Below are 26,664 nucleotides of genomic sequence, written 5' to 3'. Positions count from 1 at the left end.
GTTGATATTAGTGGCAGAGTTATAGATTCAGTTGCACCAACAGAAAAACCAGTGACAGCAGATTCATTCTGTAGATGGAAGCATACTAAGATACTGTTGAGTCATCACATTTCCGATTGTGTCAACATCAGTATGCAACGCAGTTTCAGACAATGCTGTAACATTTAGTTTTCCTCAGCAAAACGTTGTTAATCTTTTATGGCTTTTAATCTGGTTTTGTATTTCTGCTGTAAATAACAGTGTTTTATGGAACACTCACAATACTACAAGAGTAGCATCAAAGAAGACATATTTCTATGTGAGGTCAGATGGGCTGGAGGACAAAACACAAAGGAAGAGGCACACACGGTTCTGTAAGTATCCAGGAGAGAGAGGTTTATCAGTATTTCTTATGTTTACATATGCAGTTTGGAAAGAAAAATGGAAACGGATCATAATTAGCTATTTCCTGTATTTCTATCAATCTTCTGTCATGTTGTGCTGATAACTAGAACAACATTTTCCCAACTATTAATCAAAAAGGTTATGCAACTCAGCACCATAAATTGACTGGCATTGAAGAACCTTTTTTTTCCCCCATCAATGCTGAAAATCACAAAATGGTGAAATGACCAAAAGAAGTGAATAACAGACCAGCAGAAGATTGTCAACATCTTCGATAAACCTTACAGTTTTGTCCTTGTTCAGGATGAATATATGTATGGAGGATGATCAAAAATAAAAAACCTTCAATCTTTGAGGAGGTTCTGTGATGGTTTGAGTAGATATTTCTTTTGCTCCTTGCATCATTTTATTGACCTTGACATTTTTACTTACACTTTTAAGGAGCATTAGTCAATTTTGGGTCATCAACTATTTCCCAAAGGCGGGGCCATCTTCCAGGACGACAACCCTGGTGAGTAACCCATCTTATATTATTAAAAAGTGTCCAAATAAGCATGTGTGAACACTTAGACTGGCGATAACTTACGATAAGTGAACATCTCTGGTGTGAAATGGAGCAGAAAGAAAGTAACAGCCTTCCCTGTAGAGCTGTAGCATTTTGTATTTGATCAATGGATTAAAATTTCCATAGCCAATGTCTAAAAATCGCATGACTCTATTCCTCAACGTAATAAAGCAATTACTGAGGCCGAAAAACAGGGCCAACTCTATATTAAATTTCACAGTCTACAACCTCTGTAAAAGTGTGTGTGTTGTGGTTGTTTGTACAAAATCCAAATTCATATTCCAAACTGACCCTTAATCTGTACTTTCTGTCCATCTGCAGATCTGAAAGGAACAGAAGAGGTCTCAGCATGAGTGCAACCTCTCTCTATCTGACCATTCTACGGACATGAGGGAACTGTTTCCATTAAGCTAATGTCGGTTTGATCCTTGGTGAGCCAATGTGGAACTGGGTGTCTGTGGACAGGTGATAAGAGGTAAGAGGACGGAGAAAATCTGTTGCGTTTTCAGGGAGGAAGCACTCTCAGAAACAAGGAAGAACATATTACATGTATACATATCAACAACCAAAAGCACAGGGGACCTGTTTGAATTTGCAAGTCCATTCCTTGCAGTAATCAAAGATTTGTAGTGAGAGCATGCCCATCTCTCAACTGGATTCAAACAGTGCTGAAAACTAATCATTAAACTCTAGGAGTAGGGTTGAGGTGAGTGGGAGAGCTACAAGGTGAGAGGAATATTATGGAGTTTACCTTCTACGTCATTACAGTCATAGTCTTGAGTGAAGCATGGATGGAGACAAAAGCATACACACAAACAAATGAAAGCAAAGCCACTGCAAACAGCTGAAAAAGCACATTTAAAAAGTCAATGAAATGATAATTCACAATGTCAAGCTCAAACACCAGTGAAATGACTTCCAGGCAGAGAGACTGCATAACTGCTTTGCAGTTAACAACATAATGAAGTAATGGTGAATTTGGTATCTAAAACATATGAGAGCTTAGGAAAATTTGCTTTTGCAGCTAACCCTACTCATAAGAGCCAGATGTTCTCATGGACTTTCCAGGAGATGCTAAACACTTGTGAGGATGATGGACAGTTTATGTCATGATATGACATACAGGGTATGAACAGCAGCGATATAAAGTATTGATTGTTGCTGTAGTAGGTGAAATGAGGCAGATTGAAAAAGACTTGCACAACAATTTATAATGGATAACCTACCTTTGACCCGTTCTCCACGGTTTAGTTGGATCTCTCCGTCCCCCTGTGGTGTGTATGGTTTGACCACAATGAAGGTACGTCCTGGGACAGCACTGTAGAGTTTTCTTTTGGGCCCACGGGGGCCTGTCAATGCTGGAGGGGTGTGATGAGGTGGGCTGGGGTCTCGCTGCACTGAGCCGGGGCTGTAAACAAACACATAAGTTACTGTGGTGATTCCAGGGAGCTGGTAACTGAAGCCCGTGGTCACCGACATGGTCGTCAGTGGGACAGCAACCTGGTGACACCCCCTGGTTGTTATGGTAGCCAGAGTGGGATTCATAGGCAAGCCCAAGTACCTGCCAATCAACAGTCAGTGTTCCACAGGGGTGTCATGAGAGGAGAGTATACTCTCAACCACTTTCTTCCTCTCCTCTTCCTCTTATTATAATCCCTGTTTCTTCCGTAATAGCAAAGGCAGTATCCTTCTCCCTCTCTTTTACCCTATCCTTCTATTTCTCCGCTGTCCCTTGCATCCTAATCGAGGTAGGAGAGGAAATATGTATTGGTAAGAAGATCAGCACTATTTCCTTGTCTGTATGGGTCCGTCAGAGAGCCCCCTTCAGTTAAACACATCCTGAGTTTGGGCTCCAGCATAAGTCCCCTCCAGAAATAGACAAAAATCCACTGTACATCTCCTGTTCCAGATGCTCCCAGGCTGGGCTACAGATCTTGCCTTGTCCTTGGGTCCTGGTTCTCCTGCTGTGGAGGAGAGAGGTTAGGTCTGCTCCCCAACTCCTGCTCCCTCTCCCGGGAGTCCCACCGCGTCTGCCTCTCCTCTCCCCTCCACCCCTCACACATACACTCACACACACTCACACACACTCTGGCAATGCTGCTGCTACTGCTGCTGCTGCTGCGCTCTGTGGCTCCCCTCCCCTTTGACGGCTCGCTCACACTCACACACCACAAGCCCTCTATGTGCATTCTAGCTGTGCGCACAGGCACAAACACAGACAGCCCCCTCCACTCCTGCTAACATTGCACCTTCACTAGCATGGCATACGCCACCACCAGCATGTCGCTAACATATCACTGACACACACATACACACTAGTCCCAGAGCACGATTGATCTCCTTCTGCCTGTCTGCCTGAGAGCGTGCATGCGCCATGGCTCCCTAAGGCAGGCTGAGTGAGTATATGTGTGTCTGTGTGTGCGTTTGTGTGCAGTGGGGTGTTTGGGAGGGTTGGGGGGTCTTGAATGCCTTGAAAACCCTCCTTCTCTCTCTCCCTAATTTCCATTACACCCTCTTATTTCTCTCCTTCTTCACATTTCTTTGCACTGCATCTTCATTCTCTCTTTCATTCTCTCTCTCTCTCTCGATTGAATTCTAATACAGCAGCAGCAGAGCTCCGCCTAGTTTTCATTCATCACCTCTGTGCTGTGTAAGTTGCATTCAGCATCATTCTGCCGCTTGCATTGTCCAAGCTCTCTGTCAAGCAGCTTTAAAACCTACATCAAAACACATGTAACACTTGTATATCAATCACATATACATTCAATAGAAGCAGCTGTTTATGTTTGTATTACCTTATTTTTACATGCATGTGTGTTGTTCATTCACTGTAACAATTGACTCGATTATACTGTGAAATAAGACATTGAAACTATCTGCTGACAGTGCTGTATCTCTACTTGAGTCTTATTGAACATCTAGCCATGTCTAAGCATATTGTATTAGTACTTAATAGCCTTAATTATTTAATTCATCTGGTTCAAGCCTTCTATGTCATTTCCCTTTTTTTCTCAGTAAGTCTGTCTACCTTTTCCTGATTTCAAGCCTTATTTGTCTTTTTCTCTTCCCAAATCTCTATTGGTTTTCTTGCTCTCCTCATCTCTTCCAGCTCTCTTCCCCATACCTTCCTATCGAAACAATGCCTTGTTGACGGCTTTCCAATTACCATAGGGGCTGAGGGGCCGGGATAGCTCCCGCATGTTAATGTCTGAGCCCCAGCCCAGAACATCACCACTGCACACAGCAGAGCAGTGGGAGTGATGGAGAAGCAAGAAGATGAAGGTACACTCACTTCATGCGTCACACCTTCACTAGTTCCAGGTTGGGCGTTTGTTTATGGCATAGGTTCAACACGGGTAGATTCATCTGAGATTTTTGTTTGTCTCGACATGACTGCATATGAAATTGTTGCCAACTTCTGGAAGAACCTTTTTTTGTTCCATCATATCCTCAAGTTACTCCATTCCATTGAGGTCTGGTGGCTGAGGACATCTGAGCACAGTGAACTCATGGTCGTATTATGAGTTTTGTGAAAAGGCGTGTTATTCACTTTAAAGTTTTCAAAACAGGATGTGGGGCTACACGTGGGCAACCACAACAATCCAGTAAACTGCAGAGTTGAAAGTTTAACCTAAAGTCCTGTTACACATCCTGTTTGGAAATTGGATGAATCCATCTAAATGGCACAGCAGCATCACATCAGGCAACATTTTTCTGACCCTCCTTTGCCAAATTTTGATGAGCCAGTGCACGCTGTAGCCTCTATGTCCTGTTTTTTTTGCAGACGGGGGTTGTGCCCTATGTCCTCTTCTATTACAGTAGCCAGATTGTTTACAGGTTCAAGACGCTCTTCAGCACATGGTGGTTGTGTTGTGGTTATTTCTTCTTCTCATCTTTCTAACAACCTAAGCCAGTGTGGTCATTCCTCTTAGACCTCTGCCATCAAGGTATTCTTGCCCAGAGAGCAATTGCTCATCAGCAGGCTGTAACATGCAAAACAGCCTGCCAGGCACAAATAACTATGTTAAAAGAAACTTGAGTTTCTGTCACATGATACAATAACTGGATGTTTGATGAGTTTAAGTTAGTAAATTGTGACTTATAATGGGGACGGTGCGTGAATTTCAAATCTATTTCAAATCTTAAATCTGCCTCCTCCTTTGACATACCTCGTCATACACCTACTGTGAATATAAACACAGCCTGACACCAGCTACTCTCTGAAACTGACTTTATGGTAGCTGAGTAGACACACGTTATCAAGGTGTCAAATAGAAGTGTAATATGGAGCTGGTTTCTGTCCTCATGCTTTTATTGTCTAAAGCTGCACATATTGGATACAAATGTTGAATGCCATTGCTCAAAATTGACCTGTTCATAGTATCAATTCCATTATCTGTCCATTCATATTTTAACATGTTTCTCTGGAACCCATTTTTCTTGGATGTTCTTTTCATGTTAATCACTGCTGCAAGAATTAGTTTCATGGTCTAAATGTGTTGTTTCTGGTATGGCTTATTATTATTTCTCGTCTCTGTCTGACAATCTGTTCCCAGCACTTCAGATGAGTTGAAATTACGCCAAATGAAAGCATTGAGCAGACTTGTCATAGTGACATGGTAGCTTCAGAAAACCATTATAATTTTTTTAACTATCTCATAGCGTCCTTGTTTTTGTCCAGGGTTGAATGTGTTTTTTAAAAATTTTTTTAAAGGTTTTATGCTTATTCTGCGCTGCTGTTTCAAAGTTGCAGTTTAATATTGGATGTAAAATAGTGTTTGACCCACATTAAATCAGTTTTATCTAAACTGGATAGTTATTTTCTGTCCTAAGTATGAAAGAAAATGCTTTTAAACATGGATCTCAGCTAATTTAAATGATTATATGATCATCAATTCCTATATGCAGGCTGGTGCTACCTTCTTTTTTGTTTCTTTATATCTTTTGCCTTTCCTTTCAGTGCACCTCATTAAGAGTGGCTTCAAAAGGATGTAGGATCCATCACATGCACATACAACAACACACATACACACAAAGTTGTAATTCAGTCTATTACAAAAGCTCTGATGTTTCCTAGGACACCAGCCCTGCCTCTGTAACGATGGCAACGGTCAATAAAAGAAAAGAAACAGCCACCAAATACAATGAGAAATAATATCAACCTGGATCTCCACAGCAGTTTTTAAAATGATTTGCCTCAATAAGAAAAAAAAAAAGCATCCCAATACTCTTTTTCATCTCACATTTTCTGGCAGTTTCACTGAAAAAAGAAAAGAAAAACTGCAGCTACGAAGTAAGATAGAAGTAAGTCATTTTTAACAAAGAGCATAGTGACCTTGACGAAAAGGAATATCTTATTCATCAACAGTATATAGTAACAAGATAACAGATCAAATGTGATCTAATTAACAATAATGTGAATGTGAATGGAGGTTTCAACCTTTGCAATGTAGTGGCATGATTCTGAAAGGTATCTTTAAAATGCATTTCTTCCAGGTTGGCTTGACCAAAAGACAGGGGAACGGTTGTATGCCAACTATTAGATCATTAAATACAATGAAAGAGACCCACTGAAACACATGTTAACATGTTAACATTTGAACAGCTTGATTATGAGTCTAAATGCCTCAGTTTGTCTTTTTTTTTTCTTATGAAATGCACACATACTTTTAAAAATGCACCTGCAAATGTCACTTTGCCATTTTCACAGATGCTATCAAACTAAGCTGCTTTGGTGAAGTAGTTTTTCACATGACTGCCCTGCCTTCTCAGGTAAATGGCTTTTTCCTCAAATAGCCCAGCTCTCTGAGGTGAGATGTGCTCATTACAAACACAATCATAATCAACAGCGCACTTTGCATCCTAATGATCATCAGTCTGTCCTTGCCTTGCTGCACATGAATGAATCTATGTTCTTTTGTTCTTTCTAACCCAATGTAGGAGTGTTTATGGCTGTTGAGGAGAAAACGGAAAGTTGACTTTGCTCATGGGGTAGATTATGGAAAGGACATCTGTTACACAAAAAACCCCACAAAAATCGCATTTAAACTTGATACGGAAGAAATTTCGCTAAACATACCATCTTATTTTTACTGAGAGCATTTTATCGTTTAGTCAAATGCTAAATTATTTGCTCTTCACTTTCATTTGTCTTTCTATCCTGTTTAACGACAAAATTCCTCCAAAGTACATGATGTTGAGAAAGTATTTTCAACTGAGCTTTTCACAATATCAGAACTGTGCAAATCAGTGTTTAGAATAGCGATGACAATAAAACGTGTGATATATAAACAAATACTTCAACACATGTTGTTAGGCTCAGGTGTTTTAACACGGGTTGCATTCCTCTTTTGCAGCTGTGCTTGCTGCTTAGTTGTAGAACTTTCTCTAAGTAGAATGCAGCCCTCATTAATCACCAGAGCTTGTCCAACTATTTGAAGTCCAAGTCCTGTGAAAAAGGTCTATAGCCCACTGGTTATTGCAGTCCAAGCAGTCTTTTGCAATACTGATATTGCACATGTTGATATTGGAATGATGTTAAATTTCAGATACATTGTGGAGCCATATTTTCTACACCTTTTAACGACCAAACTACAGTTTTCTGGCATCTAAGGCCAATATTTTTAGATTGTTAAAAAGCTGTCTGAAGGGCATCCAGTTGAAAGTGGCTCTAAGTGCTTTATTGGTCTCTGGCAAATTAATTTACTGAGTTCCCATAGTAGCATAAAAATATGTAACCATAGCTTTTCTCTGAGACTTGTTCAGCATTTAGCCCAAGAGAGAAGCAGAGATTAACACTTCTAATCAACGCCGCACATGCAGTGTAGATGCTTAAGTGGATTTTCATAGTCAGAGAGTCATTACATATAAACTACAAGCTGATGTCATGAATTCTGGAAACCGACTTAAAAATGACTGAGGAAGGAATTTCTTTATATATGTCTGGTCTCTTATAAGGTATACAATGAAGAACTATGATATGCAGGAAGCGCTTGTAAATTGTAAATAAGAGTAAAACAGATCTAACCAGAGAAGACCATGAGGGAGACATTCATTTCAAATCTCGCCTTGTCCTCCATATTAATAAAGTTGGACCAGCTATTTGTCAAACCACATCCTCAAGATTAGATGGTTTACTGTCGATACTATGGCCAGATTAATCTTTTAAACTAAGACATAGGACAAACAAGACAAACAACTATGCACTCTCACACTACTGGTGATACACTTTCTAAAATAACAATTGCAATGGAGGTTGGCTGAAAATATGTTCTTGCTTTCTTAAAAGTTAGACATTATTAGGATACATTAATATGTTCTGCTCAGCAACATGTGTGCTAATGTGAACAGTTCAATATCATAAATTCTGACACCGGCACTGTCAAGACAATGTTGTCCTGATGATTAACAATAATGCTGTATTAACTACATATCATAGTATAAGGCCAGATAATACATTATGACAAAGGTACATTTATTTGGCTCTAATGAAATTATGCAGTATTATCAAAGATTTTGTTTATTGTTTCATTGTAACCTTCCTACTGAAGACAAGCCAAGCTACTAAACCCTAGCAGCACTGCACACATCTGAGGAGGAGGAAGTGATGGTGAGTTCCACAGGAACTTGCTGGAGTAGCCAGGCTGTTGACCAGCCAAGCTAATTTCACACTCCCCTGGCACCTATAACGCCCCTAGAGCTACCGTTGGCATAAACAGAAGGTCGAAGAGAAACTGAGAGAGGGACGGAGAAATATTACAGAAAAAATATTCAAGGACAGCATCCGTCTCACATGGATGAAGGTCCTGGCCATGGAGGCCAGCTGCTCAGTTTGGAGTTCTTATATATTCTCCTCACTTTAATACATTGGGAAAGGGAAATACACACAGGAATAAAGTCCCAGATCCCTGAGTGGAGAAGGCCATTTAGGCCAGGACATAGACACAATAAAACTACTATTCTTCATTCTCTTTTCACTTTCACTCACACTGAATGAACACAGTGACAGAACAAGAGAGGGGCATTTCTGTAAGTGAATGCTTCCCATGTCTGCACTAGATATTGCAGAAAAAAAAACTATATGGGACAGACCATGTTAAGAAGTGTAAGTGGTCTTATAATGATCAGTTTTATTGATAAAATTATAAAGTTCAGATAGTCCAGTTGTATTTTATTTAACTGATTGCAGAACACCTAATTGACCATGCATTATACTTTGGTTTTAGTATCCTGTGATGTGTAAATGCATCTTTATGTAATAAAGCGGTTTGTAAATAGTAGATGGTAGCCTCTTAAGTCTGGAAAGTGTAACCAGCTTCAGAGATAACTTTATTATACATTCTTTACAATGACCAGAAGGGGCACCTCCCCTTGTCGTAAAAAGTCTAAAGCTGTTTACACACATGGACACAGGAGAATGTTTGAAGAATGTGCAGTTTTTTGGTGAAAAAAGATTTTTGCAGTTTCCCATCTACACATACACTTCACAGTGGAAGATTCCCAGCTGTATATGCAGTCTCACAACTAAACATACTTTAGCAGTGACACCTGAGTATAAAGCTCAGGAGGTGGGACATTATGTAAAAAGTATGTAGAGATATCTCAGAACTCCACATGCTGAAATATCTTGTTATAATATTTGTTTACAGCACGTTGAGATTAGCAAAGGAAGCTCTCATCTCCCTGTAATGATGACCATTTCTGCGTTAAAATCAATGCATGCCATATATATTTTGGACACAGTAACCTCCATATTGACCAGTAAGTGGAAAGTAACATACATGTCAGCAGTAAAGAGGATGAAGAATTTACTGTTATCAGCACACACTACATTCTTATGACATGTTGCAATCACATTGATATGCACAGAATCCTTGAGTTCCGCATATGAATCATGTCCATCAACCACCAAACAAAACCAACAATCTTAAAATCATATATTCACAGGTTAAAGCAGGAGTTAACACACCAATGGATGATGTTGTGGGGGGTGGTATCTATCTTGTATATATGACTGAAAATGATGAATACACAAGAATGTGATTATTTTACAAACTGAAAAAGAGGTTAAAAACGTGCATGTGTGAGAGTCCTTGATGGATGGTTTCAAGTGACAAGATAGTATTAGAGCAGAGAGGGTACAGCTGAAGCTGTGTCTGTTCTGCAGTTCCTCTGTCAGACAGCAGACAGTTTCACACAAACACACACATACTCACACACACTGTGTGGGGTCAAAAAATCATTTCAGCTATGTGCTGTACATAGGTGATCATTTGCTGACGTATAAGGATCATAGCAATCTTAACAAACTAAGTGTCTACAAACCAGTTTAATCTTGTAATCAGAGCCCTGGTTTACTGTGCAGTTTGTTAAGTGGTTCAGTGTACAGTGGAGGAGATTTGTTCCAGCATCGACTGACAAGCTGTTCTGAACTGAGTGACATGCCCAATAACATTTCTCATAGCTCAGATTTCAGAACGTATTCACTGTCTCTCAATCTCTCTCACAGATTGGCAGACCTCAAATAGTCCCAGTGGTGATTATTATTAGCCCCTTTCCATCTGTCTACCTACAAGCTGTGTGTACAAGCACCTATACACATTAGTGTCTTGTGCCATACAAACACTCCAACAAATACAAATGCAAACTTGATATATCTAAAATGTGTCATTTGCCTTCTGTTCTCCAAGGCAGACAAGTAGTTGACCTCAACAGAGGTTGTAACAGATTTTGTTTATGCATGACAAACATGACGCCTCTGATCATACCCCTCTAATACCCTGACAAGACCACAGGCCACACAAAAACTACACAGACTGGAACTCAGACTGGAACACAGAGCTGTATTACCACTGTCGGTCACTATAAATCTGATACCAAGTAATCAGCATACATTTTTAGTTTCAAATCCAACTTTATGTGTAATATATATGACTTTACTGTAGAGTTTTTAAGGTTAAACAACTTTCTATTTGCAAGTGACTGATGAATAAATAGAGATTCTCCTGGATGGTTTCATGTCATGTTTATTCCCAGTAGCAGACGGGACCAGATGGAATAACATGCAGTGCTGCCTGGTGACTAACAAGTGATTCAAAAACATCACATGAGACTTCAAGATTTTTTAAATATGGTTTCAGTATAAAAGTAGCTACATAATCAGATGTCAGTCACAGTTTATTCAGAGTGGAATGCTGAAAAGACTGGCAAGTGCAGAGCATGAATTAGGAACAAGAAGAAAAAACTGTGCTCGAACTATACAAGCAACTTATTGCGACTAAAAGAAATTGAACTGATCTGACATCAAAGTAAATCTTACAGACCTGAGTCTTCCACGAGGTCCATATCCATGAGGGTAGCCATGGCTGTGGGACCGTCTGGGGACCAGCTTGTCCTCTTCATGCATGTGATGTAGTGAAGGTGAGCGGGAATGTGAGGACCTGGAGCTGCCAGTACTCTGGAGACTGCTGTCAGGGATCTCTCCATGACGACTCTGACAAAAAGCAGAAAAGAAGAAGAACATCACATGTATGTGTAAAATATACAAACAGTCTTGGAGAAAACCATACACAGACTGAATCAGTGATGTTGTTCCTGTTTTCCTAAAAGCATTCATCATGGAAAGTTAAAGTTGTTAACACATGTTAAAAGTTTCACACCTTTCTAACATTTCTTACTTCTCCAAGGCTACTGTACTGTTGCCCAAAAGCTGGGAGGCTGTGCAGTGATGGGACAGGGGAGTGACCCTGACGGCCACGGGATTCTCGAGGGGGCTGACTGTGGATATGATCATGGTCGCCATTCAAGTTGTTATCACTTGCAGAGCGGAGCAAGGATCGTGGTGAGGGCAAGGGGCCAGTCGTCACACGTCGGCGGTTTGTGTAGGAGGGAGTCTCCCTGAAAGGCACTGACAAAAAAACACAGACTCAGTAAAAAAATAAAAAAATAAGATCAATCCAGGGTTGAACATTATCAATTTCAGCCTTTTATCATATTTGATCGCTGAGAGATAAAGAACCCAAATCAAAAATAAGACTTACTTCATCAACAAAGTTTGCTGAATACAATAAGGATAGTAATAAGATGCACAGAAAGGAATATGCTGTTCCTTTCAACTAGGATTGTTTTTAACAGTGAACAAAATATTTGAATAAGGTAGAGTGAGGTATTACATCCTGTCCACACCAGATGGCAGAGTTTTCCTGTGTGTTATTTCACACAGAGGAAAGAAACTATTCAACTCGTCAGGGATCCAATAATCCCATGAACCTTTCTCCAGACACCTCATATTTCCATTTCCTTTATTCAATTTCTCTATCCCTGCATTCAAACTATAATCACTTTGCCAAGTTTTTTTTCACCATTCTGGTCCAGCCGAAAGTTTCTCTAACTCCACATCTCTTTCAAAGCTGTAATACTTCAAAGGGTTGCTTTTTGTGACTGCTGGTGCCAACTTACCAACATCTGATGCTTTGTGGACCTTAATGATTTCTGCCAGATCAAAATTTCCAGCTATAATAGCCACCTGATAGAGTGCATGAAAGGTAAAGAGAGAATTTTTAAGTAACATAAAACTAACAACAGTTATAACTGACTTATCCCCCTTCTTAAAATAGTTTTTACCCATTCATAAACTTAATTTTCATAAACCCATACATACAGCCCTTTTCTGTATCATATGCGTTGAATTTCTACATATGGTAATGTTTCAGATACTGACTAAGTTTTATGTCAATACAGAAAATGTGACTTTGACAAATATATCGACATGAAGTTGTGTATGTCGACAGCAAACATACCTGAAAAGCAGTCTGGCTGTTGTAATTCTTTATCTCTTTATTGGCTCCCCGGAACAGAAGAACCCGTGCACAGCTATCCTGAATGACAGCAAAAAGATTTGTGTGTTAAGTAGAATCTATTTTGCTAAAATAATGCATGTATGGATGCTGAAGGGGACTGGAAGGTTAAGAGATGCACAGTCCAGGCTGCCGTGGAACCAGGAGAAAATTATTTCAAAATTGTTAGAAATACAAATCTTGGGGCACTAAGTTGAACAGTCACACTGTGTACAGAGGCTGAAAGTCCTTGTAGCCACAACCAGGTTAAAGTCCTGGCTTTTGGCTGTCTGCTGCATTTATACCTCCCTTCTGTTCTGTACCCTCCCGTCTTCTCTCTGCAGTAAATATCAATATTGAATAGAGTCCACAAAATATAAAAAAAGGAAAAAGGAAAATTTACACAATTTGGATATGACGTTAAAAAGCCAGGTATCAAGTGGAGTATCGTAATTTATGGCCCATGCAATGTGGAAGCTAATGCCTGGATTAAAAGCAACCTCTATGATCCACAGTGAAAGACAAAGGCTTACAAAACTGTTTAAGAATGACTCTAACAGAGGTGGCAGTATAAAAAGAACAAGAATCTCTCCAGAGAAACCCTGTGGCTGAACATGAATTTTTGAATTCGAGAAAAAGACACATCTGCGAGGTGCAACTACAAATTACGTCTTTGCTTGAGCCTCTGCTGACTAGTCACTACCTTAAATTAAGAAAAGCCAGTAGCAGAGGAAAATCGTAGCGGCTGCAAAAGTGAATCTACACAAAGACAGGATTACATCTCAAACTTAAGTCCAGAGACTTTGAGGCACTGATACAAACAATTTATTTAATATGTAGTGTCAATCTGTAAACAATGCACTTAAAGGGGTTTAACAAAAACAACAATAAACCTTTCAAAGTATATGTTTCTGCCTTACTTTGAAGTCGACTGACATTCATTATGCACATTCTCAAGCCTGAAAGTGGACTGTAGTAGCCCAGGGCTGAGATACTGAAATTCATAACTTTGGTTTTTAGTCTGGCACCACAGTGCTTTGCAGCACCATGTCAAGTATCTGACAGTGTCTGGTACCTGGTAGATGCAGCAAAGAGGCCCAAGACAACACTTTCGGCGTAAGTAAGAATAAAGAGTGTACCAGCAAGAGACATGACAAGAATAAACTTCAGACTGTTTATTGCTGGAGAAAACTCAGAAAGAAAAACAAGATGACAGTCGGATGCACTTTGTGTTATTATTGCTAATGGTCAGTAATAATTTATCATCTCGCTTGTTGTGTTGTGTTTTCTTTGCTTGGGTCTGCTAATATCATTGCCAATGTGTGGGTATATACGAAAAGAAAGCATGTTCATGAAAAGAGTACAATCATGATCATTTCTCTTTCTGCTCTGTTTAGTCTGTGAAGCAAAGGAGGCTGAAGCAATAATTGCACTGATTCCTATGATAAAACCATTGAAACATGTTAACGTACTCCAACATTATGGCAGCAGCATATTGACCTATGTTATGTTATTTATCAGATTGAGACATATTTTCTAACCATATTTTCTAATTATCCTCTCTGCCTCACAGATGAAGTCTTAGACAGCCACCAAAGTCCCTTTTCAGACGAAGTCTTCTCATGGAAAAATGTTTGGCTATTTTTTGCAAATCTCCCCCCCACATCTTTGAAGTTTTCATCCTTTCAAAAGGTTGTCTGCTTGCTTGTAATACATGAAACTGTGATATATACAATGCAAATTATATTTTGCACATATTGATCCCACCCATACGCCATTTTCAAATGCTTCAATACATCAAATAAGAAAAAGTCAAATGTATAGCAGATAAACTGGAACGTTTTCATTTTTTGTTTGTTGTATTTTTGTAAGTGTATTCGTTACATATATTCTTGTAGAGGAACATATATACAGTCTTGTCAGGCCCTAACATCACTCTGTATTGTCATCCCTTTGATCCTTTCAGCATGACAGCAAACAAATGCTTATTATCACTTATGCTGTTGTTATGCTCCAAACTTTAATTTGAGCTGCCATTAGAATTTCAACTCATACTATTATGCCCTTCTTTCTACAGACAGTGTTCTTTTGGGAACTTTCCATATTAGGGGGGTGATTAATTTGTACAATTATGACAGCTCCACCCCTCTCACCTCCCCTAAAGCGTTCACAGTAATGACATGATAAACCCCTAAGTCATTATCCATGAGACACTTGCATACATAGTAAAATGTAAGCTCCTGTACATAGCTTTTACAATTTAGTAGAGTACAGCAGATTTAGACCAGAGTCTGCCTTTTCAAAATGGGCCTTGGCATGCATCATACGGTGACTGGATAGGCAAAGTTCACATTGTTCATACATATTAGACTTTGTTATGAAAGGGATGGTGTCTGTACTTTTGACTGGTACTTTTCAGTACCATGCAGAAACTCTTAAAAGTGTGCAAGTGAGTCTAGAATGGCAATGACCAACACATCAAAAAGTGTCTGTGAATCTATTTTAACTTATTTACTCATCTACTTCTCCCTCAATAGGGAAATTTGCAAATTTACTTCTTTTTTTCTGTGGTGCATTAGTAATTCTTATTGGTAATTGCTATAGTTATTTGTGTGTAAATGAGTGCAACTCCCTTGGCAAAATGAAAGAAAAAAAAACAAAGATAGAGGGACATGGATGTGTATCCATGTGCTGGCTGACAGAGGGTCGATATGTAATTTAACACAGAGAACAGAAGTAATTGGACTAGCCTTTCGCTACAATTAACACAGTGACACTGAGTCACACATTCAGGAGCATGCATGCATAGATTAACTGAACATCTGATTCAGTTAGTAGAATCTATTTGGTTTTACTCATCAAGCTGGGCATATGTGACAACCTGCTCTGGGTGCCCTGGAGTTCCCTTTTTGGCAAAAACATAGACAGCGTGTGGGTGCAGTGACTGGGTCTGCCCGAAGCGAAGCTGTGGAAAGACTAGGGTACCAACTGAAACACAGAAAATCTGCAAAGTCCTTGGAAATATGAATAGCAAAGGCATTGGGGTATTCATAAACTATCCAAGTGTTATGGATACTATACTGTGGCGCTTGCTCCTAACAGAAAAAAAGCCACTCCTTAGGGTCTAAAACAGCTGAAAACAAATACAGATAAATGCCCGAGGCTGTTAAATTCAACTATATTGTGCAGTTTTATGCACAGCCATGTTGGTGTACACGCAGTTTAAATGGAATAAAGGACATCATTATGAGAGCAATTTAAAAGTCTAACTAAAGAGCAAAGTGCATATTCTATGCTATGTTCAGTAAAGTCTGGTAGAGTATTAAAACATTTGTATTTCCTCTTCATCTCTTTAGTGGCAAAACAAAGAATAAGGCAAAAGTCAAAGTGAAAAAAAGAGAGACAAGTAAAAGTATAAAGAAGGAAACAAAGACTCAAATGACGCACTATAACTCATCTAAAATAACTGCCCCTTATTTTGTCCATCTGGAAGATACTTTCAAAACTCAATTTGTAAAACAGTCTCTACTTTTATTTTAGCACACATGTAATGGAGAAGGCTAAATTAATTCAAACTGTTCTGTAATTCCTCTTCAAGTTGCAGAGATGGTTTGAAAATTAGTTATAATAGTTATTAGTTATCATAGTTTCAGCCCTGGATACAATTTGAAGAAGAGTAGAGATTAGAGCATTAATGAAATAGTTACATGTCTCCACGAAAAGCTAAGGAAAGATCTGAAAATGTCACTTGCATAGCACATCCAGCATGTGTATTTATTTATGTAGTAGGATATTAGCCTCATTTCATTGTGTCTGTTGATGCACATGTCTTATTATCTTGCAATCAGAATGTATCTGCAGTTATAGAAGTCATTAACAGTGGTTTACACTGCATTTGGCAGTGCAGTTCTGTTCCGAGCTTTGTTCTGGGAAAGCAGCAGCAAAGAAACCCCAGAGTACAGAACAGAGCCGCGTCAATGATGAACATGACACTGATTAAGTCAGATACAGATTGAAAAAGAGGAGCTGGGGCACAGGTGGGTTGTGAAGCTGCTTGCAAAGGAGGCAGTAAAGGTTGGCATCTTAAGCAGTTTTCAGAGTTCTTTGTCAATTTAACAATTGAATACATAGACAGGAAACTGCTGATCAATCAGCTGATGGGGGGGTTGGCTTTCAGATCAGCTGATGTATTGAAATGTGGGCAGAGCTTAACTACCTGCTTGCCAGAACTAACACTATGTTAGATAGGTGAGTCTGAGCACATCAACAGCTGAACCCATTGAATTTGTTCAAATTAGTGTTTTCCCAAAATGCTTTTTTCACAGAGACATAAAATACAAAGACATGCAAATATGAAAGTGGAGGCCAATTACAGTGTGGGCCATCTGTCTTGTTATTCTCTCCAAGGCTTCCTATAGGAATTCATTAAGAAAACCGTTTCTGTTCTCACCACGGTTTACTAGATGTGATTACTTTAGCAACATAAGGATGCATACAGTATGCAACTTCAAGTACTTAACACTGATTTCACTGCCATGTTTAAGCATTTGAGGATTCCTTATATGATTAGAATTGATGCCTCTCAGTAAATGTAGAGCATGTTTTAAACTAGATTGTGAGTAACATATAAAGCACATAAAATAAATTATTTGACATTGGAACACTTTAAATGAGAGCTGTGTTAGTCCTTGTTGTTGTGCGCAGCATGCAGTAGGTCAAAGCCTGCAGCATGAAATACAGTGATGCCTCCCTTAGAGAGCTTATTGTTAACTGTTCCATGAGTTCACTGGTCTGATTGGTTTGTGCCTTTGTGTCTTTTTACTTTAATTTAACTCATCAGTGTCGTGCCCATTTGCCATCCCCTACAATTCTGTCTCTATCCTCAATCACTCACCAATGATGTCCCAAGGATCTGTCTAACAAGCAAAAGACACCTGCCATGTCTTCATTCACTGCTACTGATCACATCTGCCTGCCTGAAAGCCCAGTAAGTAAACACTAATAGCTTGCATTGAGCAAGCTTTTTCTGTTGATAATTACTGAAAGTTATCTTGTCATTCATCCACTCCCCTGCATCTGTTCTTCTAACACTCTTTTCTCTCTACATATGGATCTATTGATCTTGCCACTGGACAACTAGTTTTCCAATCAATTCTACCAGCCCATTTTTGTACTGTCATTGTAGATAATCATCCAAGACAGCCTTGCTTTAGACCCACAGGAACCCTGCTAGGATTCACTGTTTCTAGGATCAATCAGCTCAACATGATGTTCGGTCTTCACTGGCACGGCAACAGTCATCCTCTTCAGTTGGGACACGCCAGAGCTGGTACAAGGTTCATTACCAGCCTGAGGACTTACAAGAAATAGTACAAGTAGCTGAAAATGAACCTATTCATCCATTATGTTTTTGATTACAATGACTGCAGTCAGACACTCACACAATTGTCTTTCAATCACTTTTAGGACAATTCATTGTCTCAACACTGACATTAATTGCCAAGAGACAAACTCCACTAACAACCAGAGCGACAGATTAGCTAACTATAAAGTTCATCTGATCCTGAATTTACCCTCATCCTAAAAACAAATGTTTTATTCTAACATATCATGTTTTATGTGCAATACAAGAGCACACCCTGGTCCTCATTCTACTGAGAAGTTAAGCATATAATTAATTCAGTCACGTGGGTATGTTAGTTAGTATTAAGTATTGATGCTTTGCCGACACGACTCTCAAACACTCTACCTCTCTTGTGAGATTGTGGTGTTCCAGTTGAGTTGAACACGATCATACATCAGAACTGTGCAGCTGTGCAGTGCACACTAAAAATCACAGCACACACACGTAGGCACGCATTTTTCATTTCTTCGCATGAGAGACAGAGAGTGAGATAGAAAAAATGCTCATTTAATGTTCATGAACCGAGCACCACTTTCTATTTCCCAATGAAGCAGCAGAAAGGCATCATCTTGAGTGCCTAGTTGTATTTTTCTCTTTAAGCAGCCACAATCCAAACAGTACATGGGTAAACCCTTTAGGGTTTTTACACAAGTATGCTGTTTTTTCCTGACCTCTTCCCCATGTGTTTCCCTATACTCTCCCAATATGAAATATGTTTATTCATTCATTAAAAAATATACACTCTTACATATTTTATTTAGTCTACAAAGTGCTTTACAATGTTTTTCCTCATTCACCCATTTACACTAAAACTAATTTTTTTATGTACAACACATTTTGTTCTCCAATCAGAACTGAGGCAATGATAGACGTAATAAGCAGGTAAAGGATCACAATGCATTGGGCTGCCACTCTAATATGCTCAAGCAGGGATGGGCACTCACATTATGCGCTGATGCATGGAAACTATCCTGCAAATCTGAATGCTCTGTACAGTAACATCGAGTGTCTGTGTTACATAAATGTCCTAAAGGAAAACACTAAAGCCTGATTGGGTTCAATGCTGCAACACAGCCACAGCTCAGATGCTTAAACACATACATAACTGCCATATAAAATGCTACTATTTACACACATACAATTTATTAACTAGATATTCAGATCCCTTAACTTTTCTCTCTTTATCTTGTTTGCTGGGCTTAAACGTACATTCCACCACACACACATAGGCATGTCGCTGAATCTCAACATCACTTAAACATTTCGCTAAGATGTAGTCGGTCTATAATTCTCCTTCACAGTATTATAGTGAGATAGACAGAACATTAAAGCTGGGCATGGTTAGTAATGTTATATAAAAAAATCCACAAAACTCACCAAAGATTCAAATCTTTAAAACACAAAGTGGTGTTCTAATCCTTTTAAAAATCTAAAGCATAGCCACTTGTTGTGTGGCTGACCCTTCTTCACAATGTCCAGATTTTCTTGAAGACTAATTGAAAAACACCTTGTCAGTAACAATAAAAATCTCTTTCTTCTCCTCCTTCAGCCATTGTGTGTTTTAAAAAAAACAAAAACATAACAAAGTAAAAATAAAAGTCAACGGAGCCTCAGCTAAATACAAATATTCCATATGATGTACCAGACACTTAGCTGAGCTAACTGGCTGAACTGCAACACATTAACTACAAACAGCAAAACAAGTTATAGAGCTCCAGTAGCTCAAATATTGCACTTAACAGGACCAGACCGACCTGATTAAAACAAATGACATTCAATAACATTTTCTCCCTTTGATTCAGTAACAAAGGGATTCAAGTTAGCTTCTGAAAGCCTGAGGGATAACTTTGGTACTCCGAGGCATTCAGTATTTTTGCTGCGCCGGAAGCAGTGGAACTACTAGGACAGCAATAAGATTTCATTAACACACAGAAACAAACTCTAAAATTACATTATATCTTTAACAAATTGTGTTTGATTTTATGATTCTCACTGTCTCTAGGCCGTCAGACTTGCTTCTGTATACGAGAAAAAAAAGCAATTGAGCCGCAAAAAAATCTGAAGACATTAAACTACAAAATAATTTCCAACAAGTTTTCCCAGGAGAACAGCGGTCCTAATAATATAACTGCAAGAAGTCTGAAATCTCCTGTGACATTTTATGCTTTTGTCTGTCTGACCAGACTGATCAGTGGTTCACCTATCACCAACAATACAGGGGGAGCTTTAAGACAAATCTGTGAATCTTCACTGGCCTAGCCAAAGCTCAGAGTTAAACCTGGTAGGCTTTCTGTAGAGTCAAATGTGATGGACCTAAAGGGGATCTGCTGGGCAGGAAGTAAAAAAAAAAAAACTATTCAAATCCAGGCGTGAAAAGCATTAAGAGACTTAGCAAAGAAGACTCAAAGCTCCATTGGCTGCCAAAGAATCTTCTGCAAAGGACGGAAATGATATGTCTTTTGTAAATGATAAATAACGGTCTGTGGTGTTTATTACATTTGCAAGAATTTCAAATAACATGTTTACATTTTAGCTTATCAAGAGTAAAGAAAGAGGAATAAATGACAGTTCCACACACTTAAAAAAAATAAAATAAATCAATCTATAACACGAGAAAGAGTAAACAAAACAACAAAGTGTCACGTATAGTGAGGTTGGGTGCGTGGCGTGGTGAAGGTTGGACCCAGATTCAGATATTTCAATGTAAAACTTGATTTATTTGACACAAACAGAATGACAAAAAAAAAAAAAAAAAAAAGAAATCACAGCTGAGCCAGAATACCAAACATCTAAACTACAGACAATGAAAAAACATGACTAAACAAAACCTGACTATGACTATGAGAAACATGGTAAACTTAACAACAAACCTGAAACCTCAAACATGCAAGACAGTGAGGATCTGGCAGAGTGCATGGGGGAACCTGGAAACTGAACACTGCAGGGAAGTGATTAGTGATGGAGTGCAGCTGAGGGGGAAAGGACAGGTGAAGTGAGTGAACTGATGACCAAGAGTGACAGACGGAAAACACGGCAAAACTAACGACTGAACAGAAACCCAAAACACAATAAACCTAAAGTCATGACACAAAGCAAAGGTCTGTTTTTGCAAAACATTGCTAAAACATCCATGAATGTTTAAGATGTGGTAAGGTTAAGCAATGAAAATCAAAAGAGAAAAGACTGTGGACATTGTTAATTATTTAAAAAGTCAAACACTGTCAGATGGGACCTTCCAGTCCTGGCATATAGAATAAAAGAATAACATGCCCATTTACCTTCATGAACTCCTATTTTTTGTCATGTTGTCTAAAAGGGACACTTTCTCCTCTGCCGGTCTCAAACATTAGCTCTGGATTTAAACTGCTTAATGCACAACCATCCAATGCAAATTCAGCTCCACGGAGGACAAAATTGCCTCTTCTCCCAAAGAACACCAAACATAAAATGGAGATGTATTTCTTCATTTGTTCATTCATTCATTCATTCATTTGTTAGCGGTACCTGGTTGTAGAGAGCACACACATGCAGGGCAGTGTTTCCAGATGCATTCTGGGCACTCATGTCCGCTCCATAGAACAGCAGATGTTCCAGGTGCTGCACATGACCATAGCGGCATGCCTAAAAGGACAGACAAACACATTTGTTTTTTTTCAGAAAAGCTAACGTCTGTACAGTGTCTATGTGAAAAGAATGTGCATTAGTATGAGAATTCATCTTAAAGATGAGAAAAAAAAAAGGATGCCTCTAATATGTGCAAATTAGCCAAATTACAGTGATTAAAAATTAGCTAAACAATGGAGAGTCCATTGCCATATAATACAGCTATAGCTTTAATGTGCTCAAATCCAGAATTCAACCTAAACATGGGTTTCAGCATATCACTCAAATACTAAATCTTAAAGCCCATATCTGAATATCTGCACGTTTGATTAGTTGTGATTGGTCAACCAAAACAGATGTTTTTGGAAACAGCCCAAACTTTTCCTTGGGCTACTTTCTATGTGCAATCCTCCTCTCCCATGTTACAACCATTATCTAAAAAGACGTGAAAGTCTTGTTTGTATCACCCGAGGCTGAATGTAAATGTGTGAAGTTATTCTGGTAGGAGTTATGCATCTTTCCTGCTTTGCTGTTTCATATAACTTGAACAATAAACTTTTAATCTATTCTCTATTTCCTGGCGTTCCTACTTGCCCATCGACTTTGTGGCTTTGTCCTTTGTCACTGACAAAGAAGCAAAAAGCTCTCCTCTGCAATTGTTCTCTCTTTCTAGTGTTCCATAGTGCATGGCAGCAGTGAGAGGGCACACAAATTATGCTGGGATTGTGGTTGGTTATCAGCCATTCTACTGTGTATCTTATTGTAGACAATTTCTAGCACAAGAATAATAATGCAGAAAAAGACAGAAATCTGAGAGACTGGGACTAGGAGTTGACAGGCATGGAAAAGCAGAAAATGTGTATGGCTGAAAGACTTTGCTTAGTTTTCTATATATTATGGACTTCATAATCAAATAACTATGATCCAATTTGACATGGCATCATCAATACCCTCATTTAAACCTATTATTATTTAAATAATAAATAATATAAAACACAAGAATACAATTCAAAGACACTGTTTAAGTGTGTGTGTGTGTGTGGGGGGGGGGTTATAAATAGGAACACCCACTTAAACAAGCTATTTAAATCATTTTCCAATGTTTACCCTCAGTGCTACAATGAACACAGAACTGGATTTATTACCTATCTATTTATTACCTTTGGGACTAGCATGTAAGCTACAGCAACATGAAGAGATGGCACTGTATCCTAGAGGCTTTAGTAAAAGTATGACTTTCAAAGATAATTAGGCTACTTCATTATTTTTGACTGTGCCATCAAAGTAAGTCCACACTGCTGAACTGTGAGTGAGCTGCCAATGCTCTTGCAGACAGGTAAAATTGATACATTTCTTCTCTTTTAGTCCAAGAGTTTTTGCTGTCAGTTTCTGGACCTTCTTGTAAGATGTTACAGTCAGTAAATACAGCACAGTGTTTACCTGGGTGATGTTTTCCCATCAGTACCAATCAGAGACAGAACTGATTAATATCTGGGATTTCTGCCTACTGCCAATAGTCTTTTTGTTAATATTTTCCAATACTTAAATTTCTTGTTTGCAAACATTTCACAAGTACATATGGTTTCCTTTTTTCTGAGCAAATAAAAAATAGTGCAGTTTTTTTTTATCTGGTGCAAATTGGTCTAAGAAATATGCATGGTGGCACCAAGGAAAGACAGCTCTGGAAAAAACTCCCCTTCCATTATGAACCGTCACAGAAACTTTTCCCCTGTAAACTGCCACACCAAAGAAAGGTACAAATAAATAAATAAAACAAACTAATAGTATCTAACAATTCTGATCAGATCAGATGTGTGAGAAGAATTAATTAGAATTGTCAAAAATAATCTTATTCAATGATAATTTGAAGGGATTTGCACATCTCTCCCTCTGCAGTGCATAATATCATTCAAAGATTTCAGCACTCAAAGGGGTAAGAATTCAAGCCAACTGTGGACATCTGTGATCTCTGATCTGTCAGATCTGCATCCATTCAATAGCTGTTTTACTCACATGGGCATGCATAAAGAAGAAATTTGCATTGTGGTCAAACCAATCAGTATTTCTAGTTCTTTTTTGGAAGAAACGAATACTGTGAGCTACAGACCACAGCAGCAGAAGGCCATCAGGACATCTATCAGCAGCATGTCCAAAAGCCAGATCACAAAAAAGTGCACTGAGCTTTAGGCGCAATATATGCTTCATTCGAGACGACATCTCTTCCAGGGATATTTATGCGTTTTTCAACAGGAAAAGGCAAAACTACATTCTGTGCATATTACACAGAGGTGTACCAAATGCAGAATTATGGACTTCATATTGGAAAACCCTTCCCAGATTGATGGCAAGCACAATTTCTTCTCTTAGATCATTGCTGATGTAACAATTGCTGGTGATCAACTAATCAAGTGGATCTAATTAGCGTCACTAGGCAGCTACTTAACCTCTTAATTCCTATGGAAGCATTAAGGGTTCAGTTAGATTTTTACACACTGCTTCTGCATTTTGACAGTATTTTATCACAGAAATAATGACAGAGTTGGATATGACAATGCTGTTGCTCATATGAGGTCAAATCCAGGACCTGGTAAGCAACAGCCGTTTTTTTCTTTCTTTTTTATATATGTGTAAAAAATATATATTGTTGGGATTTGACTGTGCAAAAAAGAATATCTGAACCAGGACCATTTTTTAAAACACAAAAAGAAACAAACCTGACCAAAAAGCTGTGAAAAAGCCACAATTTAGGAAGCACCTGGCAAGCGTGGATTGTATTTAGGTGCATCATTTATGAAACAAGTCGCTTTCAGTCACGAAAATCTATTCAGCTTTAAAAAAGGATGGTGTGCTGATACATTTCACATTTATAAAACAATCTAAATGATGTTTGGGCTTGTGTAATATACAGAGGAGTTACATAAACAAAAAGGAGAGCATATTATATATATTTTTGCACTTAATTCACCCTCTGTGTTCCATTCTATCAGGCCTCTCAGCAAACAGAATTTAAACATTCAGGTTCAGACTTCAGGTTTTTTTTACATAAAAACAGTAGCTTTGTAAATTAGTGGTAAATGGCTTGCATAGGGGAAGGGTGTATATTTTTTAGTGATACATAATGCTTGCCAAAACAGAATCAGACAAATCTGTAAATGACAGTGAAATTGTGGGATATAGACTCCAAAGGCTTCTAATTCCCTATATCCTCAGCTCCGAAACAAACACAATGCAAGAACTGGCTAACTTTGTTGGCTTTCTTTGTGTTAGCTGGCTCGACAAAACCTTAATATCCACTCAGATAAAAAGGGTACCACGACAGTGATTTTGATCTTTCTTTGTTAAGTCAGGCTTTCCTATTAAGGCTCTGTGTGCATTCGTTTTAAAATGGGCGTTTTGCCCAGCATTTGATGCTCGTTTTGTACGAAATACACTGATTAGCTGACACTTAATTCATAAGAAGTGCAGGCTATATGAATGGAGAAGAGTAGCATTCAGAAAAATCATCAAAAACACAGTTGCTCCTATAAAAACAAGCGAGAAATACTGCCAGAAAATGAGTTGATCGCATAAATTAAGAAGCTGACTCATTTTGCATAATCATCTGAAAGCATTGTTCCCATGATAACACAATGCATTTTGTTTTATGGTAACCTTCGACTCAGAATCTATAGTGCAGGTTCTGAATTCAAAACTGAACTCTGGTCAAAAAGGAGATTTAAAATGAAATCTATGTTGGATCAATTACTGTAAAGATCAAATGCTAGGAGGGTGTCACCCGATAAACATTTGTAGCTAACTCAGTATGGAGTAAGAGATACTTCATTTCTGTGGGACCCATTAACATTCCTGTGTGGAATTTGTTGACTCAAACTCACCAGTTTGAGCAGATGTTGGGACTTCACAAGCTTTGAAAGAGATAAAACATCTCTTCACTTTAAATTGACCTTTAATTAAATGGTGCCCTGTTCATCGGACTTTCCCTCCCTTCCAAAAACCTTCTGCTGCTAACCAGACAAAAATGCTTTTACATGATAACCTATCAGCTCAAAAACACAAAAGACACTGAAATGTAGAGGAGAATCTCAGACCAAAGACTGACCAGATGCTCTCTCCCATCTAAAACAACTTGCAAATCACAGATCCCCTGACAAGACGTCTACCTCCTGCCAGAGAACAAGATTATTGAGGCTGTCCAGATCCTCTTTGCCACATTCAAACGGATTCCAAAAGGGATTCCACTATGTTTACTATCATTTTCATGTGTGTTACTTTAACTGGGTTAACTAAACATAATCATATTGTACAGGTCATTTAAGGTGTTTATACCACTTACAAGATTGTACAAGGTATAACAAGAAAAGACTTTACTGGAAAAAAATTACTAGAAAAATTAGTCATTTTTCCATGGAGCCACAATGTCGTCTAGTATTTAAGCCTAAAATAATGAGTTAATAAGACATCTGAATAGTAACTTCAACTTATTTATCAATCCACAGTCATGGTATTGTGTGTGTTTCTTTGAGTTAACACGGGATAAGATGGCATGCAGTTTAGTTCTTTATTCACATGTATACAGGCAGTCACCAGGATCGGAAAGATATTTCCACCATTAATAAATAAATAATCAATATAATTTCAGTTTATCTTTGGGAGTTAAAGTATTTTGTTTTATTTGATACATTTAACACTATAAAGCTTGCTTTACAGCTTATATACAAACGTCACTGCCTACATAATTTAATATTCTGTCTGTTGTCTGTTTTGCACTGTAATAATTGTTGTTTCCATCTCATGGGCTGAAATCTGAGCCTAAGCCCAGCTCCCGTTCCGCCTGTGCACCTGTACAAACATTTTAGCCTCCGCTGCTGTATACG

At 38.6% G+C, this 26,664-nt stretch overlaps 1 protein-coding gene across 2 annotated transcripts in view; it reads right to left on the bottom strand.

Moving 5' to 3' along the window:
* shank3a (SH3 and multiple ankyrin repeat domains 3a) overlaps window positions 1-26,664 on the bottom strand; it is a 161,361-nt gene that overhangs the window by 60,647 nt on the left and 74,050 nt on the right. For both annotated transcript variants that reach the window (XM_072385676.1, XM_072385677.1), the window contains exons 8-13: window positions 21,692-21,808; window positions 12,748-12,825; window positions 12,407-12,473; window positions 11,626-11,855; window positions 11,272-11,441; window positions 2,176-2,357 (exon numbers count right to left, since the gene is read on the bottom strand). In XM_072385676.1, coding sequence (XP_072241777.1) covers window positions 2,176-2,357; window positions 11,272-11,441; window positions 11,626-11,855; window positions 12,407-12,473; window positions 12,748-12,825; window positions 21,692-21,808 — 844 coding nt within the window. The remainder of the gene's footprint in view (window positions 1-2,175; window positions 2,358-11,271; window positions 11,442-11,625; window positions 11,856-12,406; window positions 12,474-12,747; window positions 12,826-21,691; window positions 21,809-26,664) is intronic.

This window comes from Leuresthes tenuis, unplaced genomic scaffold (genome assembly GCF_036924035.1).
Source record: "Leuresthes tenuis unplaced genomic scaffold, fLeuTen1.0.hap1 SCAF_5, whole genome shotgun sequence".
NCBI lineage: Eukaryota > Metazoa > Chordata > Actinopteri > Atheriniformes > Atherinopsidae > Leuresthes > Leuresthes tenuis.
The sequence above is the reverse complement of the archived record's forward strand: the minus strand, read 5'-3'. Positions and strand labels throughout refer to the sequence as shown.